The sequence below is a fragment of the Mesoplodon mirus genome (genome assembly GCF_964341445.2).
Source record: "Mesoplodon mirus genome assembly, chromosome: 2".
In the NCBI taxonomy this organism is placed as follows: Eukaryota; Metazoa; Chordata; class Mammalia; order Artiodactyla; family Ziphiidae; genus Mesoplodon; species Mesoplodon mirus.
In genome coordinates, this window is record NC_138977.1 from 178,923,922 (window position 1) to 178,944,073 (window position 20,152).

At 34.3% G+C, this 20,152-nt stretch overlaps 1 protein-coding gene across 2 annotated transcripts in view; it reads right to left on the reverse strand.

Annotated features, from left to right (window-relative positions):
• The window catches only part of WAPL (WAPL cohesin release factor), an 84,487-nt gene that overhangs the window by 13,519 nt on the left and 50,816 nt on the right, over window positions 1-20,152 (reverse strand). For both annotated transcript variants that reach the window (XM_082629899.1, XM_082629900.1), the window contains 8 exons: window positions 10,839-10,934; window positions 9,521-9,673; window positions 9,109-9,245; window positions 8,280-8,391; window positions 5,882-6,109; window positions 2,635-2,746; window positions 2,157-2,254; window positions 1,362-1,438 (listed from right to left, as the gene is read on the reverse strand). In XM_082629899.1, the coding sequence (XP_082486025.1) occupies window positions 1,362-1,438; window positions 2,157-2,254; window positions 2,635-2,746; window positions 5,882-6,109; window positions 8,280-8,391; window positions 9,109-9,245; window positions 9,521-9,673; window positions 10,839-10,934 (1,013 nt within the window). The remainder of the gene's footprint in view (window positions 1-1,361; window positions 1,439-2,156; window positions 2,255-2,634; window positions 2,747-5,881; window positions 6,110-8,279; window positions 8,392-9,108; window positions 9,246-9,520; window positions 9,674-10,838; window positions 10,935-20,152) is intronic.

Below are 20,152 nucleotides of genomic sequence, written 5' to 3' on the forward strand. Positions count from 1 at the left end.
TGAGGGAGGGTAAAACATGGTAACAAAACAACAACACATGCCTTAAGGATACTAACTGTGATACAAAATTTAAAGAGAAAAAAAACAATATTGGGAACTAGAGACTATTAGAAATTTGAGACTATGGGAAATTTGAATACTGACTGGATTTATGATAATATTACGCAATTAATAATTTTTAAGAGATGAAAATGGTATTGTGGTTATATTTTTTGGAGTCCTCTTTTAGAGATTATATGCTCAAGTATTTATGGATGAAATTACATGAAATCTGTAATTTGCTCCAAAATAACGTAGAGGGGGGAATGGATAGGGTTATACATGGAAACAAGACTGGCCCAATGTTTGATGATTATTCAAGCTGCATGAAGTGTACACTGGGGTTTATCAAACTATTGTCTACTTTTGTCTCTGTTTGAAATTCTCCAAAATAAGAAGTTAAAAAACAGATAAACTTGAGTCAGGCTGTAGTGGACCTCTGATACTATACTAAGGACTTTGAACATACATCCAAAGACAAGGGATCACAGAGATTAGGAGTTTGGGGTTATTTTTACAAAACAGAAAGTTAACCCCCTGTGGTATTATGTTGGAGAGGCTAGAGGCCAGAGTACCAGGGCAGAGGTATCAAAAACTAAAATAGACATATTAGGAAGAAGCTGCTGTAATAAGCTAGAACCAGGACTGGAGACATACTTGGAAATTTTACACACACTGAGTGACAGCATTAGCCTAATGTCAAGAAAGTTGGGTGGAGAGTGTGAAATGGAGGAAGCTACATATAGATCTGGGGAAACAGGTATAAATAAACAGTAGAAGGCAGCTAGTAAACTTCATTTACAATAAAAATAAGGACTAATGCTTAGTGTTTACTATATGCCAAGCATTGTTCTAGACTTTACATATATATATAAAAACTCCTTAATATATATTGTATATAATATATATTATATACAATATACAAAAGATATTTTAAAATTTTTTAGAATTAAAATATTATTTAAAATACACATTTAAAATATATATCATATATAATTGAAGATACATTAACATATACTAATTCTTTTCATTGCAACAACAACCTTGGGTAGGTAGATACAATTATTACCCCCCTTCTGAGGAACCTGTAAGTATTCTTGCCCAAGGTTATAGGGCTGAAGCTCTGAAGCTGGGATCCAAACTCAAGTTATTCTGGCTTCAGAATCTGTACTCCTCTAACTTTTGTACTATACTGCACCACTTCTGGTTCACAGAACTTGACAGAAAGAAGTACTTTATGGAGGAAGGTGATACAATGGCACTTCCTTTATAGTCAATCCAAATGCTTTAAATAAATAGCATGACATTTCAGAAAAACTTACTTAGCTGATGAAACAATGAGTTGTGAATCTTTATATGCTATCAAGTAGCTTTGATTCTCTGGATTATGCACCGTTACCTAAAAGGGAAAATTTTGAAGTTTTGTGGCAATCCATAACATTCATTCATTCACACACAACACACAGTGCTCTAAAAGACATAAAGATGAGGCATAATTAGCCCTTGTCATCTAAGGGAATAACAACCCACATGTTCTAAATTTAAAATAATAGAGCTATAGCTTTATTACAGAATCTAAACACCACTGTTAAAATTGCTTGCTCATAATTAATATATTCTGTACTATACATTCACTGTAATGAACTACCAAGCACTTTAAATGTCAGAAAAGAGCAATCACTAACTTAATAAACAAACTAATATTTTAAACTACTTAAGTAGATTCATTTAGAATTTTAAAAAATTAGATCTGTTTATCAAATGTACCTGACACTCTAGAAAAGGAACAATTTCAATTTCATCTGTGCCAGGAGCTTTTCATTCACACTAGAGTATTTTCCCATAGATGTTTCATAAAGTACCTAGCTAATCCAATCTGGTCAACACACAGTCTATGCATCCTGAAACTCACCGGCAGAATAAATTCTAATCTACACTGAACTGGGTTAAGTCATTCATAAAAGTCAAAGAACAAATAGACTGCATTACAGTTACAATTTCAATTTGGATTAACAAAAGTGGAACTCTAAGGATATGTAATATAAACTATGACAGTCTCACATACAGAGTCACATTTAAGATTAAATAATTTTCTCCAAATAGTTGTCCATACTTACACTTTCTAAGACTCGTAAACATCTCTCTGCTCCCCATAATGAGGCTACTAGCTTCTCTTCATCCTCATCTTTACTTAAATGATCCACACATTCTTTCACTAGGAGAAAAAAATGGACATAAATTAGCATGTCTCACCACTTCAATACTTACCCCCTTTACTAACATTAAAAGCCATCTATCTGTACACATGCTATGAATATGCTGGAACCTCTCCGAACACTGTTTATTCTAAGTTTTATACTGTGAGATGCTGCAATTTATGAGAATCTAATTTATTATAATTATTTTATTTCCATAATTCCCCAATATCAAACTGTTAATGGCCTTTCCTTTAAAAGTTAAGAGATTTTCAAGATGCTACTAAAAGGAACAGACCTTTTCAAACTGATGCAATTATTCTTTGAAGTATGTAAATAGAATATTTTCCACAGGCTTCAAATAATACATAAAAATGTTACACGTGTGTGTATATCATACCTTTATCTACAATATGATCCAGACCACCCAAAAGCCGTAGTTCTTCTTTAAACCAGTCTCCGGCTCGTTTAGAAGTAAGGGACAGTAATGTCTCCATAGCTAAATGCCCAGTCTGAAAATCAAAAGCACCATTAATGAATACTGACTCTTAGCAATAACTCTTGAGGCAACACTTCTAGAGACTGCTTTTTTTTAAAAGCATACTGCATGCTACCAGCCCACAGTAATACAGTAAATCCTTTTTTAAATAAAATTAAACTAATTTAAATTCTTAAGCTGAAGAAATGTTTTTAACCATTGGGTTGTTTTCAGAGAAAATCCATTATTTAAAGTAGTCTATCACTTGCCAGTTCAATAAAATATATACTGGTACCATCATATAAAGACTCAAGGGCAAATCGAAGGGTTACATGTATTTTAACTACAAATCAATATATTGGATTAATTTACCACAAAGGCTGTAAAAAGTAATACTCTAGGAACAAGGTGTGGGTGTGTCTAAATTTTTGTCTGTTGGTAAAAACTGGTATCTTATTGCTTTGCTTTGCATTTTTCTAATTATAGCAAATGAGCTCGTATTCATATATTTATCAGTTAACTGTATTTCTTGTACTGTAAGTCCCCTGTCAAATATTCTTCCCTTATTTTCTTGCAAAGTTGCTTGTCTTTTTCCTGTTGTTCTATACATTTTCTTATCTATTCTGAACAAAAATCCTGTTACTTTTAGGGTTTCAGATTCACCAGTTTTAAACTTTATACTACAGGGTTAGCAGCTTAGATATACATAATGTGGCCACCATGACAAAATTATATATAAATAATGATTCAGGATTACCACTAGAGGAAGCATAGAACAGTCAGAGCCATATTTATAAACCAGTTTAGGTTTTTCCTTCTCTTTATTTGCCTTTAATTATTAATCTTACTTTTTATTGTATTTCTTTTAAAAAACACAAAACCACCCCCCAACAATGGGTAACTTGGTTCCTGTTGTGATAAAGGAACTTTAGTGTAACAAAAGAAATGCTTTAATTAACAAGGCTGAAAAGACCTGGGTATCTTCCCAAAGCTTTTTCCTTTGAAAGATGCAAGTTTACATTAAGTCTCCCTGGCCTATTTGGAACTGAATATAAATTAGATATTCAGAAATGCAAAAAACATACCTTATCAGTGAAAATCTTCCTATTACTGATTTATAAGAGATTTTATTCTGTACCTTATAGATTTTACTCTATACTTTAAAAAGAACAAGGTTGATATCCAAGGTGACAAATATATAACTAGAATTCAACACTACAAAAACAGATTAAATTTTGCTCAATTCTCATTCTACGTCCCTGAAAGAGTAATGTAATGAGATCGGCACAGGTAGGTTAGCACATGAGTCACAGAAGTGAAACTGAAGACTTAATGAGGCTTTCTTTGCTTAGGAAGATTTGATGTTAATATAGCAAAGACTCATAAGATTTTATGCAAAAAAGGGACTTGACTGTTTCTATAGGCATAAAAAGGACTGTTTGATATTTTAGGCTATATTCAGTATATAATAAGCTAGTATTTTAAAACAGCCTACAATTCAAACATTTTATTTGAAACTGGAATAGTCCTCAAAGAGTTAAAGCACAACCAAATCACTAATCAGAATGCTATTCAGCAATTGCCAACTCTCAGTTATTTGAATTATATTTTAATATTATAATAATGTTTTAAAGTATCTTTCCATGGCACATCAGGAGAAGCAATGTATTTCAAGGAAGAGGTTGAGCAATTAACAAAACAAACAAAATTAATGTGTAGGAGATAGTCACTGTATGAAACAATGTCTATTGTTAACATTTAAGACAAACACAATATCCAAGAATAGCTGAGGTTGGGGTGGGGGGAGGCAGGCATCCTAATATTAGCAACTGTGTGTTCTGATTTTAATCATGTGAGTTAACTACTTAACACAATATAACAAAGTTATTATCTGGTATTTACCATCCTAATACATTCCACAAACGATGGAGAAAACTCAATGAACAAGTTTCCCATCTTGTTATTTAAGAGCGAATGTCTGGAAAGAATTTAAATGTTGAATAATATGGGAGATGAAATAATAATAATAATTTTTAAAAGCTGTATTTATTCCATTATGCAAATAAAAATTATAAGCTCAAATTTATTTTATAGCATTAAAAATTAGTATATGTTGTAAAATTGTTAAAAGTAAATAAAATTATGAATATATTTTAAAAGTAGTATACAAATAGTTTGGTGAGGTAGAAAGATTGTTTAGCCACACTTTGAGCATAACAGCTATTTTCTAATTTTAATAAGTGAAAGTACTGAATATGTGTCAGTTTTGTATCCTGCTTTTTAATGTTAACTTGCTTTACCCCTCAACCCTCCACTCTACCTGAATCTATTCCCTACTCTACCTTAACTAAACAGGGCAATAACCCTAAGTTCATATGTGGGTAGCACAAAGCATTCTGTAATTTTCTGAGGCAAATGTCTTCAGTCATCAGTTTAGTGGGCAGTAGAAAAATCAATGTTTATACAGTTCGGATGTTGGAAATATCTGAAAGTCAGGTATATATAAATAATCTTATTTTTTCAAAATGACAAGGCCAATTCATCTTCTACTGGCCTACTAGTCTTTGGGGATTCTGCAAGTTAAAAAAAGCCAGAGGAAAGTAGAACTAAAATCAACCGAAGGCAACATAGTCATCTTGAACTTAGGGAGTTGTATTGAGCATAAGGGTAGCCATGGCCATGACCCTGAGTATGAGGGACACTGCTCGACGGAAGGGCAGGTGCCCAGGAATCTTCCGAGTCTTGGTCCCTTGCAGCAGTTAATCAGACATCGTAAGATACTATGGAATAAATGAATGCTCATTGAAACTGGCTCTTTCTGAAGATCCTTTAAATCTTTATTCCTGAAACCCACAGAGGGTTAAAAATTCAAGTTCCTAATAGCCTAAATGTAGTAGAAACTACACTGGAAAAATTTTTTTTTCAAAAGGAAAGGATTAGGCAAAACACAATAAAAAAACTTACTGGGAAAAAAAATCTAAATACCAATGGGCCAAGTTTAGGAATTTCAGGCAGGGAACAGAATTATGCTCAGAGCTAAACCTTAGAAGAATTTGCCAAATTGTAAACCAAGAGGTTAAATGATTTGTCCAAAGTCACATAGCTGCTGTGACAAATTAAAAACTTTCTGAAAGTAATTTTCATTTTACAATAGAAGGAAGGAACCCACCGTTATATTTTCTAGATCAAGGTGCTTGTTGTGTACAGTTTCACAGAGCCTTCGAATTTTTTCTTTTATTTTGTTCATGTCTTTTTCATTCAGCAGCTTAGCTGAAGAAGCATCTTGTTCCAGTTCTAGAAGTCGAATCATTAGATCTAGGCTAGCTCTATCAAGATCCATGTTCAAACGATCTCTACTCAGTATGTACATGAGGGCAGCTGTACAAAGGGACAGATTCTTCAACGGACCCCCCGCAAAAAAAAAAAAAAAAAAAAGTTAATGTAAGTAATTAGTGACAATTTCAGGAAACAAGACTATTTTGACATTTGTTCACATGTTGGAAACCTTGAAAATGTTTTATTCAGTGAAAACCTCCCTCTTAAAATATTCTAGGGAAATGTGAATTAAATAAATACATCAATAAAGCACCACTGCTTAAGATTTTCCTTTCTACAGACCTTCTTTATATGAACGCCCCAGAGCTAGAAGCGTTTAAGTGGAATTACATGTTTTTGGCCATTCTGTGCTAAATGAAGAGTTTACAAAACTTTCTTTCAGCTATATAATCCTATTTTACAATACACTTCACTCTTTGTCCTTTATGATATAGTAAAGTCAAATTTCCATTTAAAATCAATAATGTAGGGACTTCACTAGTGGCGCAGTGGTTAAGAATCCGCCTGCCAGTGTGGGGCACACGGGTTTGAGCCCTGGTCTGGGAAGATCCCACATGTCGCAGAGCAACTAAGCCCGTGTGCCACAACTACTGAGCCTGTGCATAACTACTGAAGCCCGCATGCCTAGAGCCCATGCTCCACAACAAGAGAAGCCACCGCAAATGAGAAGCCCACGCGCCGCAATGAAGAGTAGCCCCCGCTCGCCGCAACGAGAGAAATCCCAAGCGCAGCAACGAAGACCCAACACAGCCAAAGAATAAAAATAAAAAAAACAAAATCAATAATGTAAATGTGTTTTAAAATCTGTATCAGAAACTTAGCTACACAGCTGGGTTTGTGTCAATACATAAAACTAGGATGCTCAAATAAACATATTTAGACTCATTTCTTTAAAATAAACCTATCAGGTCTGGTTGAACCAAGTATTTTTTAAAAAACCATTAATATAATGTGCTCTCAAAATCATTCAGATCTGGTAGTTAGCACACTCTGCTTATAATAAAATCTACAAGTACTGAAGGTGATATAGGTAAGCATTAATATAACAAAGAGGTCTATGTTCGAATATTCCAACATTTGAGATTTACTTTTTTCCCCCCTACATATGTATTTATTTTTATTGAAGTATAGTTGATCTTACACTTATTTCAACGCACAGAAACACAATTAACTATCTAAAGATTTAAACTTTGAATCCCCAAAATTCAGACTAGGTGACTAATTAAATGCTTACAGAGCAAAATATTTTTGGAAATAAGGATGTCACAGTACAGGCCTTAAGAGATCCACCGCCCCTAAGAACACACATTAATGCCTTGGTCCTCTCATAACTGCATAAGAAAGCAAATTAATTCTTAGTTCTCTTCTCCCTCATTGTTTTGTACCTGCTACAACTTCGTAATGGAGTTATCCTCACTCGGGGTTAAGTATACTGCTTTCAGTTTCAGAAGACTCAATATTAGATTATGTCACCTAATCTGCACTTGGAACATAATTTCCCTGAACAAAAATATAATAAAGCCATCTCAAAATATCACTATTGATTAATAATGATTTTTTTCTAACTTTGAAAACGTTAAACCTGACTTTTATATGTAAATATGCTTTTTTAAGTGTCAAAGTCATAATGAAAATGAGGATATGATTCATTTTCACAGTGGGATTCAACATCCAGACAAAATGCTAAAAAAAATTAATATCAAAACTTTTTTTTCATGCTATTATTATCAAAAACTAGTAAAAGATTTTTTTTCCAGTACTTTCTGATTTGAGGAAATCAGTACTTACAGAATTAAATATCCAGTATGGCATGGTATGTTAGCTATAGTATCCAGTATGGTATGGTATGGTTATGTTATACAACAGTTAATAAGATATACTGACAAGTTAAGGAGGAAAAATGTCATGAGAAGATAATCTTAAATGATTTATTAAGCAAAAATTCTGGCATTAAGCTCTAAATATTTAGCACATAAAACTAACTCAACCCATAATGAGAAATATTTACAGATGAATATCCAGTGAAGGTTGGTTTTTTTTTTCCTATTTTGGTCATGCCAAACAGCTTGTGGGGTCTTAGTTCCCTGACCAGGGATCAAACCCAGGCCCCTGGCATTGGAAGCTCAGCATCCTAAGCACTGGACCACCAGGGAATTCCCGAAAGTATTTCTCAGTAGCCAAATAAACTAGAATTCTAAAATAATGCTTCTCAATCCCAGAAACTTAAATACCTGATGATGCTGGGAATCATCCAAGGTTTTAAAGACCATTGCTACCATTCCATGTGCTCTCAGGTGCATTCGAAAACTGGGCATGGCACATTTAGTAGCCAAGCTAATAACACTAGAAGAAAATAGACTAGGTTAAGGGGGCTGAAGTTTTTTTATTTGCGTAATACCAAAATAAGCAAAAGGGCACTCAGGGGTGGGGGTGTATGTGTGTCAAAGCATTGCCCATGCAGATCACAATATTAAAAACACGGGCAAAACAAGTTATTAAAAATTTACTGATGTGATTAGGTATGCTATATAAAAAATATGAATAACCCATGATCATCTTCAGTGTTTTCCTTACATTACTACTACTATTAAATGAAAAGCAAAAAATTTCAGCTACCTTTCATAATGCTTCTGATCCATAAAGATTATAAATATCTAATTGGACATATTCCAAATGACTGGATAACTCAATCAAACCAAGATATTCAATCCATTATAGTATGTAAAAGATGATCCAAATCAAAACATGCTTAAATTAAATCAAATCTATCACTTGCATGTGTAAAATCTGGGGCTAAAAGTACTTAAAAGATTCTTTGGCATAACACTCTTTTAAGCATCTGGAAACTGAAGCCTATGCTGTGCTAAAATGCTGTATCATCCAACTTTCCTTTGTGCATGTAGAATCAAGTCCCTTAGAAGAAATCAATCACATTTTAACATCACTGGCTATAACCTACACCTATGATAACAAAAATCACAAATGTTTGGCTCTAATGAGCTAGAAAATTTTAATGAGAAAGCATGCACACAATTTTCAAATATAAAAATAAGATCTTACCTAAGGCAACGTGTGTTTAGAGGCTGAGTGCTCTTTAAGCCACTTAACAAGTACTCAATGTCATCAGTGAACTCTTGATTTTCACCAAATTCCACCACATCATTGAAGTGCTTCACGTGCTGAACAACAGTATACAACTGCCAAGAAAAAAATATGTCCACCTCTTTTGTAACTACGAAGTAGCATATTTAAATATTTAAAGCACTTGCTATGCTTTATTTAAAAGTGTATAAAATAGTTTATTAGATGGCAACCAAAAGAAATGTTTTAAAAACATGGGTAGTAGTAGGACAAGATAAGTTTGTGGTTCAAAACTGAGGATCAGTGTACTGATATGTGTTCAAGATATTAAAAGGCTAAATTACATACGAAATTCTATCCACGTGCAGTAAAACTGTATATGGCTGCTTACTTCTTTGTCTTCTTTTCTGCATTTCAGTGCAGTAACTATATCTTGGTAGGGCTGAGTAGGTATTGTCACAGTTTTTATCACTTTGGGTGGTGGTGCAGGAGCCTTAAAAACTCCATCATCTTTTTGATTTTGCTCCTTTGAAGACAGCCTCACCTATTAATAAAGGTATTAAATTAGTTGTTCTAAATAAATATATAAAAATAGTAACATCTCATCTACTTGGCAAATTTAGCTTAAGAGTAATAAAACCCCTATTCTCCCCCTCAAAGGAAGGAGGAGGCCTCTGAAAGGTCACAAGGGATACTTTAAAATTCCATGCACTACAAGATAAGACTCATATGTGTTTTATTCACAAAAGAACCACTCAGGAACTTATTCTGTTCTTTTTAACCTTACTTTTCATACAATTTGTTATCCATCTCCAGGACCATTACAAGGAATAAAGAACCACCATTACATACATAAATAGCACTGATAAGCAGCTCAGGATAGACAGGAAAACTACAATAGATAGACAAAAGAATTTTTAAAGAACAGGAGTCCATAGTTTTGGGTAGGGGGAAAAAGCCATAATAAGAGCGTGGTATCTAATTACTAATATACACAATAATGGTTTAATACTAGTGAAAGAAATTTAATATATCAAGAAGACAGGGAACTGTACATTACATTTTAGAATGATCTCTATCCCTACTTTTTGTTGTTGTCTATAAAGAACCCATTCCTTGATAGCTCCAGATGACTGAGGTGTCACCATTAATCTGTAGGTATTAATGCATGGTCCTACCAGTTATTCTGAAAAAAATAATTTGATAAGAATCTTTTTCAAGTGTGTTTTGAATTGAAAGGTATTACTGGAATGCAGGAAAAAGTTCTGCTCTGAAAAACAAATTAATCACTCAAAGACACTTTAAGATCAATGTAGGATATAATTTATAATATAGCTCTTAATCCATTAATACAAACTTGAAATATGTAATTTATAATATAGCTCTTAACAGTTAATACAAACTTCAAATAATTATTTACCCTTAAACACTAAATACTGTAATTCCATAAAATGTCAGGAGTGAAAAAGTAGTCCAATATTTTTTAAGCCTTTCATTTATAACCGAGCAACACCAGAATTTCTGTTATCCTGTCCACAATCCTTACTTTTCCAATGAGTTAAACTAAAGCTGCTAAATTTTAGGGAGGAAGTTGAAAATAAACTGTTAAACAGAAAAGCCAGAGACTTTCAAATTATGAATGAAGATAGCAACTGCTTAATTTAAAATTCATTACACAAACATGAAATTAAAAAGTACAGTTCACTTACTGTGACACTCTGAGGTTTTACTACTGGTGGCCCAGGTAGTTCTTCTGAATCTGGATGATTCCAATGCCTGGCATTATATACAGCTTTTGTAGGAGACTAGAGAAATGAGAGAAAGATCAACTGTTTCCATCTTACTTTGCATCCTTATAAAATTACCTCATTTTAAAACTAAAACTAAAAATCATAAAGAGTAATTTAAATACATAAACATATATCCTAGACAGAGCAGGATAAACAATATCTGGCTTATACTCCCACCACGCTCCCATGCCGATGGCAGACATGGAGTCACAGTGCTATTCTGACACAAAATCGACAATCAGTGTTCTGGACAATTATTACCAACCAAGAAAAGAAATTAAACCTCTTGCCAGGCTTATATTAACTTATAATTATATTAACTAATCAATATAGTTAAGTTCAACCTGTTCTTTATTCCTCATAACTGCTGATTCATGCCCCACATTCTTCCAACAATGAAAATAAGACAGGTTATGACAAGGGATAAAAGTCCTTATTCATTTAAGTGAAACTGGTGAGGCCAGATGAGTGCCGTTATTCAAGCTTTCAGGTTTTATAAAGGAAAATATGGTATGTATAACATATTACATAACACACTGGAATCTAAAGCAGTACTATATACTAAAATACATGCAAATGTATAAAAATTCACACCGGGTGGGATAAAGATGTAAATTGCCCCACCCCAGTTCAGATTAGTTTGCTGCCAAATCAATATACTATAAACTTAACGAAAAAAACTTTCAGTTTTAACACTTTGAATTTCAGAATTGAGGATAAATAACTGTGAGCCTGCATGATCAAATCCATAGGATTAAATCTGTATAAAAGGAACAAATCCTCACTTTCAAAAGGGGACTGATTAAACAGACTGACATTTTCTCCATCCTTTACAAAAGTGATGTTAAATTATGTCCTTTAAACTTCAAATAAATCATCTCATTAGAAATATTTTGTTTTTAAGAGTGTAATTAATTAATGATCTTCATACTTTCAGTACTACATAAAAAAATAAAGAGTACAAGAGAAACATACTTCAAGACTGGCCAAAAATCTGCATTAAAAAATTAACCATCTTCCCTTATTAGCTGCAGTGAAGTAACATAATTGGAATTAAGCATCATACAAAGCTATCTTTTTATACAAATATTATCTTCAAAATAACCATACTGTGACAAAGACAACAGTGTAAGCTCCAAAAGAACTGGTTTTTCAAAAGATAAAGTTTAAACTGACTCACATATTAAATGTCAGAAAATTTTAACGCTAAAAGGAATCTACCGTGAAACTTAAAGCAGAAAGTGTCATTTGTATTGTGTATATGAACGTATTATTCTTATATATCAGGTTAGCATAAAGTAATGCAGCATTAGTAATCTAAAGCAGTTTATGCACTCATGCAATGACTTGATCAGGCCCCCTAAGGCACAACCATACAGAGCAGACTGAACATAAATTTTTAAACCTAGCTCTATTCCTTACTATTTTTCTCTCAAACATTATCTATATAATCTACATGCCTGCTAACTGTTAGATCCCTCATTTAAGCAACCTCTAATCCCCAAAGCACAGCCATAAGCTCAGGAAGATAACAGACTTTTGAAAGGAATAGGTGCCTCAAGGCTTAAGCACTTTACTTATTTTTAAAAAGCATTGATTTCAGGTAACAAACCATCTTTTGGATAACAAAAAGGTTATCTGGTTCCACAGGTAACAAAATAGCACAGTCAGGTCAACGTTCTAAATTACACAGACCCTGGAGATTGGGACTGACATATACACACTACTATATATAAAACAGATAACTAATAAGGACCTACTAGATAGCACAGGGAACTCTACTCAATACTCTGTAATGGCCTATATGGGAAAAGAATCTGAAAAAGAGTGGATATATGTATAGCTGATTCACTTTGCTGTACACCTGAAACTAACACTGTAAATCAACTATACTCCAATAAAAATTTTTAAAAGATTAATACCAAAAAATATATATAAATTAAACAGAACCCCTTCCAGTTAATTGTGAGTGGCAATATATACCTAACAGTTATAAAGGAGACACAGGAACCAGATGGTCCAGACAAATAGTAGCTCTACTACTGCTTATTACTAAACATCTTTCTCATCTGTAAAATGGGGTTAATAACAGTACCAACTTAAAGGGTTGTTGTGAGGATTAAATGAATATATGTAAAACACATATTAGAGTGCCTGAAACAATATGTGCTATACAAGTTTTATTGCTGATAATTCAAGTTATAATAATTGTTATGTGATGACGTTCAATTCTGAGTTCAGCATCTTCATAAAAAGAATTGGAGTATATGGTCTACCCACATAACAGAGGACTGCAATAAAAGGGATAACTGACATGAACACACTCTGTTAACAAATATTATTATTATAAAAAGTAGACTGGGATATACTGTTCTAATTCATCTCAAAAGTAACTGATATGCCTGATAAATACAGAGGCAAAAATCCTCAACAAAACACTAGAAAGCTAAATTCAACAGCACATTAAAAGGATCATACACCATAACCATGTAGGATGTATCCCTGGGATGTAAGGATGGTTCAACATATGAAAACCAACCAATGTGATACACCGCCTTAACAGAATAAAGGACAAAAATCACATAATCATCTCAATTGGTGCAGAAAAAGTGTTTAACAAAATTCAACTCTCTTTCATGAAAAATCACTCAACAACAGGAACAGAAGGAAATTACCACAACATAGAGGTCATATTTTAAAAGCCTGCTGCTAACATCAGACTCAACAGTGAAAAACTGAAAGCTTTTCCTCTAAGATCAGGAACAAGGCAGGGATGCCGATGCTCACTGATTCTACGTACTAGCAAAAGTAATTAGGCAAGAAAAAGAAATAAAAGGCATCCAAATCAGAAAGAAGTAAAATTTTCTCTATTCACAGATATAATCTTGTATATAGAAAACCATAAAGATTCCATCAAAAAAAAAAAAGAAACCCTGTGAGAACAAATAAATGTATTCAATAAAGCTGTATGGGGCTTCCCTGGTGGCGTAGTGGTTGAGAGTCCGCCTGCCGATGCAGGGGACACAGGTTCGTGCCCCGGTCCGGGAGGATCCCACATGCCGTGGAGCGGCTGGGCCCGTGAGCCATGGCCGCTGAACCTGCGCGTCCGGAGCCTGTGCTCCGCGGCGGGAGAGGCCACAACAGTGAGAGGCCCACATACCACAAAAAAAAAAAAAAAAAAAAAAAAAAGGCTGTATGATACAAAACTCATTTGCATTTCTATACACCAACAAAAAACAATCAAAAGAGGAAATGAAGAAAATTCCATTCACAGTAACATCAAAAAGAATAAAATACTTAGGAATAAACTTAACCAAGGAGGCAAAAGATTTGTACACTGACAACTACAAAATGTTGAAAATAAAGGCACAAAGAAATGGAAAGACATCCTTTGTTCATGGATTAGATGACTTAATACTCTTAAAATGGTCATACTACCCAAAGTGATCTACAAATTCAATGCAGTTCCTGTCAAAATCCCAGTAATAATTTTTACAGAAATAGGCAGAATGAAACTAAACTTCATATGGAATCCCAAAGGACCCTGAATAGCCAAAACAATCTTGAGAAAGAACAAAAAACCCAAAGGCCCCACAGTTGCTGATTTCAAAACATTACAAAGCTACAGTAATCAAAACAGTAGGGTACTGACATAAAGACAAATATATAGACCAACAGTACAGAATAGAACGCCTAGAACGCATATATATGGTCAAATGATCTTCACCAATGGAGACAGTCTCTTCAATAAATGGTGCTCAGAAAACTGCATATCCACGTGCAAAAGAATGAAACTGGACCCATATCTTATACCATACACAAAAATCAACTCAAAATGTATTAAAGACTTAAACGTAAGACCTGAGCTAAAAACTCCTAGAAGAAAACATGGGAGAAAAAATACATAACACTCATCTTGGCAATGACTTCTTGCCAAGAAGCACAAGCAAGAAAAGTAAGTATAGACAGGTAGGACTACATCATAAAAAGCTTCTGCACAGCAAAGGAAACAATCAAGAGTGAAAAATGCAACCTATGGAATGGAAGAAAATATTTGCAAACCATATATCTGATAAGGGATTATTATCCAAAATATATAAGGAACTCCTGTAAGTTAATAGCAAAAACAAACAAAACAAAAAACAAAACAACAACAAAAAACCCTGACTAAAAAACGGGCAAAGGACTTGAACAGAAATTTCCCCAAAGAAGAAATGGCCAATAGGTATACAAAAAGATGATCAACATCACTAATCATAAGAGAAATGCAAATCAAAATCACAATGAAATATCACCTCGCACCCATTAGGATGGCCACTAGCAAAAGAACAGAAAATAACAAGTGTTGGCAAGGATGCAGAGAAATTGGAACCCTCATGCAGTGTTGGTGTGAATTTAAATAATGAAGCCATTATGGAAAACAGTATGAAGGTTCCTCAAAGAATTAGAAGTAGAACTACCACATGATCCTGCAATCCCACTTTCAGGTATTTATTCAAAAGAATTAAGAGCAGGATCTCAAAAAAATATTTGCACTCTCATGTTCAGTGCAGTATTTTTCACAACAGCCAAGAGGTAGAAACAACCTAACTATCCATCAACAGATGAATAAAGAAAATGTTACATATCCATAAAACAGAATATTATTCAGCCATAAAAGAGAAGGAAATCCTATCATATGCTACAACATGAACCTTCAGGATGTTACCCTAAATGAAATAAGCCAGTCACAGAAAGACTTTAAAACTGCATGATTCCACTTATGAGATATCTAGTCAAACTCATAAAAAAAGAAATGGTGGTTGCCAGGGGCTGGAGGGAGACTGAAGTAAGTTACTATTCAATGGGTATAGAGTTTCAGTCATGCAAGATGAAAAAATTCTAGAGATCTGTGGTACAATACTGTGCTTACAGTTAACAATACTGTACACTTAAAATCTTCCTAAGAGGGTAGGTTTCATGTTGTGTTTTCTATACCACAATAAAAAAAAAAACCTTGAAAAGGCTTTGAAGCTTAAAAGTATACAGAATAACTGCATAAGTTATATTCAAAAGACACATTCAATGAACATTTTGTTTACTCTGTTGAACTAGGCAGCTTAGTAAATACTATTAGTTTAAAAGTTTTGACAAGGTTTTGCCATTTTAATGCTAATGATTAATCTAAAAGAAAGTGAATCTAATGAGAACTGTTCCTCGACTATTAATTATTTCCAAGTTTTACAAGGTTAATATAGAGTTTACTATCGGCAGCAGGAGGAGATGAAGATACACCCTACTATCTAAAAATTAAAATAAAAAATAACATCTGGATGTAGCTAATACATACACATGGGGCGGGGTGGTGGTGGCAGAGGTTAAGTTATGACAACACTGACCGACTCTGATCTCTTCACATCATTCCAAGTGGTATAACAATTCCACATGCACCTAAGTGAATTGTATATGGAAACAATACAACACTACTATGTCACCATAATAATGTCACTCAGTGAAAGTGACTGTGTACATATCTGCAAATATACCAGATAGCAATCAACTTTTCATGGAAAATGAAAATCACTCCTATCATTTAGCAACCTAGCTAAGTTTTAACTGGGTCATTCTGATTACACCACCAGGCTTATCTTTAATTCTTGTTAATTTTTTTCTGGTTTAAAAAGCAGATGCAGGGGCCTCCCTGGTGGCGCAGTGGTTGAGAGTCCGCCTGCCGATGCAGGGGATACGGGTTTGTGCCCCGGTCCGGGAGGATCCCATATGCCGCGGAGCGGCTGGGCCCGTGGGCCATGGCCGCTGGGCCTGCGCGTCCGGAGCCTGTGCTCCGCAGGGGGAGAGGCCACAGCAGTGAGAGGCCTGCGTACCGCAAAATAAATAAATAAACAAATAAAAGCAGATGCACCATATTAACCAGATTCCTTAACTTTTCTGTGTTAAAAGATTTGTGGATTCTGTTTCCTCTGAAATGTAATGGGAAGAATACTTAGAACAAAAAAGCAGAAAGCTCTTAAGACTACTCTAACATTCTAAAGATTTGCAATCACTGTAGCACATTTCAGTCCTAGTAATCTTAAACATACTATTCCTTTCTTTCAGTTCTCCAGGGGCACGACAAATAAGGAGAACCTCAAATGTAACACTGTATTACAGCTAAGGAAAAAATATGCCAGTGACAGACCCACAGAGCATTTATCCATGACAGAGAATCCAGTATCTACAAAAACAATGGATAAAAACTGGTTTTTACAATTATAATGCCAAGGCTGTGGTTAACAGATTGGCTTGTTAAATCACAATTATAAAGCAGAGGTAAGAAGAGTTCCTTCATGAAAAGCTAAGAAGAAATTACAGTATTATGTTATCCTTTATTGAGCTGGCTCTCAAAAGGGAAAAAAATTGGAATAACCGCTCTTAAGCCATATGAATTTTTTAGCAGTACCAAACTTATTTCTGAGTTTTAAAGAGTACCGTGTATACTGTGTACTAAAGGAGAACAAATATAGTAAGCCGATTAGAATTAATCCAGCCTTACCCACACAAGGGTATCATAACTGAATTGCACCCCCACCAGTAATTCAATCAGTACGTTCTAAAACTAAATGAGTTCTGAGAAAGCAAAGTGCCAAAATGCAACACTGTGCTTGCGTGTGTTTGTGCGCACGCACAGTACTTTAGTGGCGATTCAAAAAGGGGGAAAATTAATCTGGATTTGGTTTTTAAAAAAATTTGTTTTTTTTTTTCCCTAAAGATGGGCAGTAGAAGCAGAGGGAATTTGAGGAAGAAAGTTTTACAAAGATTAGGGTACCTTTTAGCTCTTTAGAACTTTCTTTTAAGCATATTGACAAACATAGCATAAGACAATCTCAAATTGTCTTAAACTATGACCAAAAAAGCTTTAAAGTAAATTTTCATAATTTGTTAAATATTCAGGGCATTAAATTATTTGAGGAAAAGCTGCAGCTATCCCTAAACTAAAACCAAGAAAGTCTGTACTGCTAAGAACTCGACATTTAGAATATGTTAAGATAGAGCACTATGCAAAGAATATAATTCAAAGGTACACGGGAGAAGTAAAGCTGAAAATCTTTCTTTTCTGCCTGATTCAATTAAGTGCTACAGATAAACCTTTCAAAGATACAGCTGCTATTTTTATGAAGAAACTGTCAATTCCTATCCACAAGAAGAACAATACACCTACTACTCAGTTGTTTTAACTTCAAAAGTATTTATATCAATATTATAAAACTTTATAAAAGCAAGCATTGCCACATCAGAATATCACCTTGAAATAGCATAACCTGAACATAAGCTCTAAAAAAGTCCAGGTAACAAAGCATAAAATCCAATACTTGGCCCTTTGTGAAAACTAATACAACCAAGCCTACAACACAACAATTGTTTAATAAAAAGACACCAGAATGAGCCATGATGAAAAACCAAACTGAAATAAGCATCAGTTTTACAACTAAAAATATCACTAAATATAGAATGGAACAGTTGTATTACGGAGATGTTTTATCAAATTTAGAAACACGAAAAGAGAAGCTGAAAATATCTTGAGACACCTATGGGTAGATAGAGAATGTTCATTCTCCCCTTCGTTTTCCTCTTAAGAATATTTAACTGGACATATGCTTGCCCTGATTTTCCAACATCTCTTGCTACTTGTGTGGGCACGTGACTAGGTTCTAGTCAATGAATGAACAAAAGTAGGGTACACCTTCTGGGTCCTGGCCTTCTAGGGATAGTTCTTTGCCTCCCCTTCCCGTTCTTACTATTTGTACTCTTCAATACTCTAGAGATGGTAGGACACCACCCACAGAGGAAGGGGTCCTTGACAATACAGCAACTTGAAAATAGTCCAGAGATAAACAGCCAAGGTTTGATACGCCACAGAAAAATAAGCTACCTATTAAAAACGAACTTGAGATTTCTTTTACAGTAGTTGAGGCAAATGCTACGACTGAAATTAGGACTAAATAATGATAGGGATGTGCTGAATATATAAGATTTTGCCAACACTGTATTTGTATATACATAACCTACACACATATAACCTTAAAAGAAACAATTTGAAGGATATAAAGAACATTTAAGAGAAGAAGGAAAAAACCAAGGAAAAATACAATCTAAAGCCAACTTTTTTTTTAATGTAAATATATATATTCTGAGGAAGATCTATGAACTCACATGGTACAAGAGTTATTACTAAATAAAAATTTAAATAGAAAGCAAAGCGCAAAAGTGCACATACAGATGCTACCTTTTGTATAAGAAAGGGGGAAAATAAGAAAATTTGTGCTTATCTTTATAAAAAGAAATACAGAAAGGATAAAGCAGAGAAGTCCCTACCAGGGGTGAGTGATGGGCTAGAACATCACTCAATGAAGTGACCGTTCATTGAACTTACCTTTTTGTATAGTGCTGACTTTTGGAAGCATGCTAATGTTGTGCATATGCAATCAAATAAATTAAATAAATGAGAATGAAAGGGGAAAAAAACCTAAAAGTGAAAGCAAACCAGAACACATAAACCTACTCATAATTCAAATGAATAGCAAATACAATGAAGGGAAGATAGGAAGAAAAGACAGGCAGACAGAACTCATCTAAATAACTTATGAACACAGTATTTGACTTTGTACCTTGGGTCAGTGGCAGTGTACGGTAGGGCAAGTGCAGGGTTACAAATAAATCCTAAACACAGTAGTAGAGTTATTTATTGTAGTGGAATGGACAAAGCAATTCTCAAACTATTTTAGATGTATTATAGGTTTGAGTAAAAGTGTTGATATTGCTGGGAGTCAGGGTTAAGACAGAAGGCAAGAAAGAACCCTGTAGGGATGGACTAATATTGAAGTTAGTGTGAACTCATGATTTCTAGAACAGATATGTGCATATGCAGGAATCCATATGCATATACATGAATGTTTCCTATCTCCATCTACTACTAAAAGGGCCAAGAAGGGATGACCACATCTACTGCCCAGATCTTGGTCTCTAGTACCATTCTCCACTAAAGGGAATGGAGACTTCTCAGAGAATGGGCTTAATTCCAGGGCTGGAGCAGAGCAGGCACAATATGAATCTGGAAAACTGTGTTATGTCAATAAGTAAGAAAATGCCCATAGAATGATGGGGGGATGTCACAGTGACAGAAGAGCCAGACTAGCCAAATCAGGACAAATGTACCTCCAAAATAAATAATGAATTTCGAACCATTAAAGAGGCAGGGA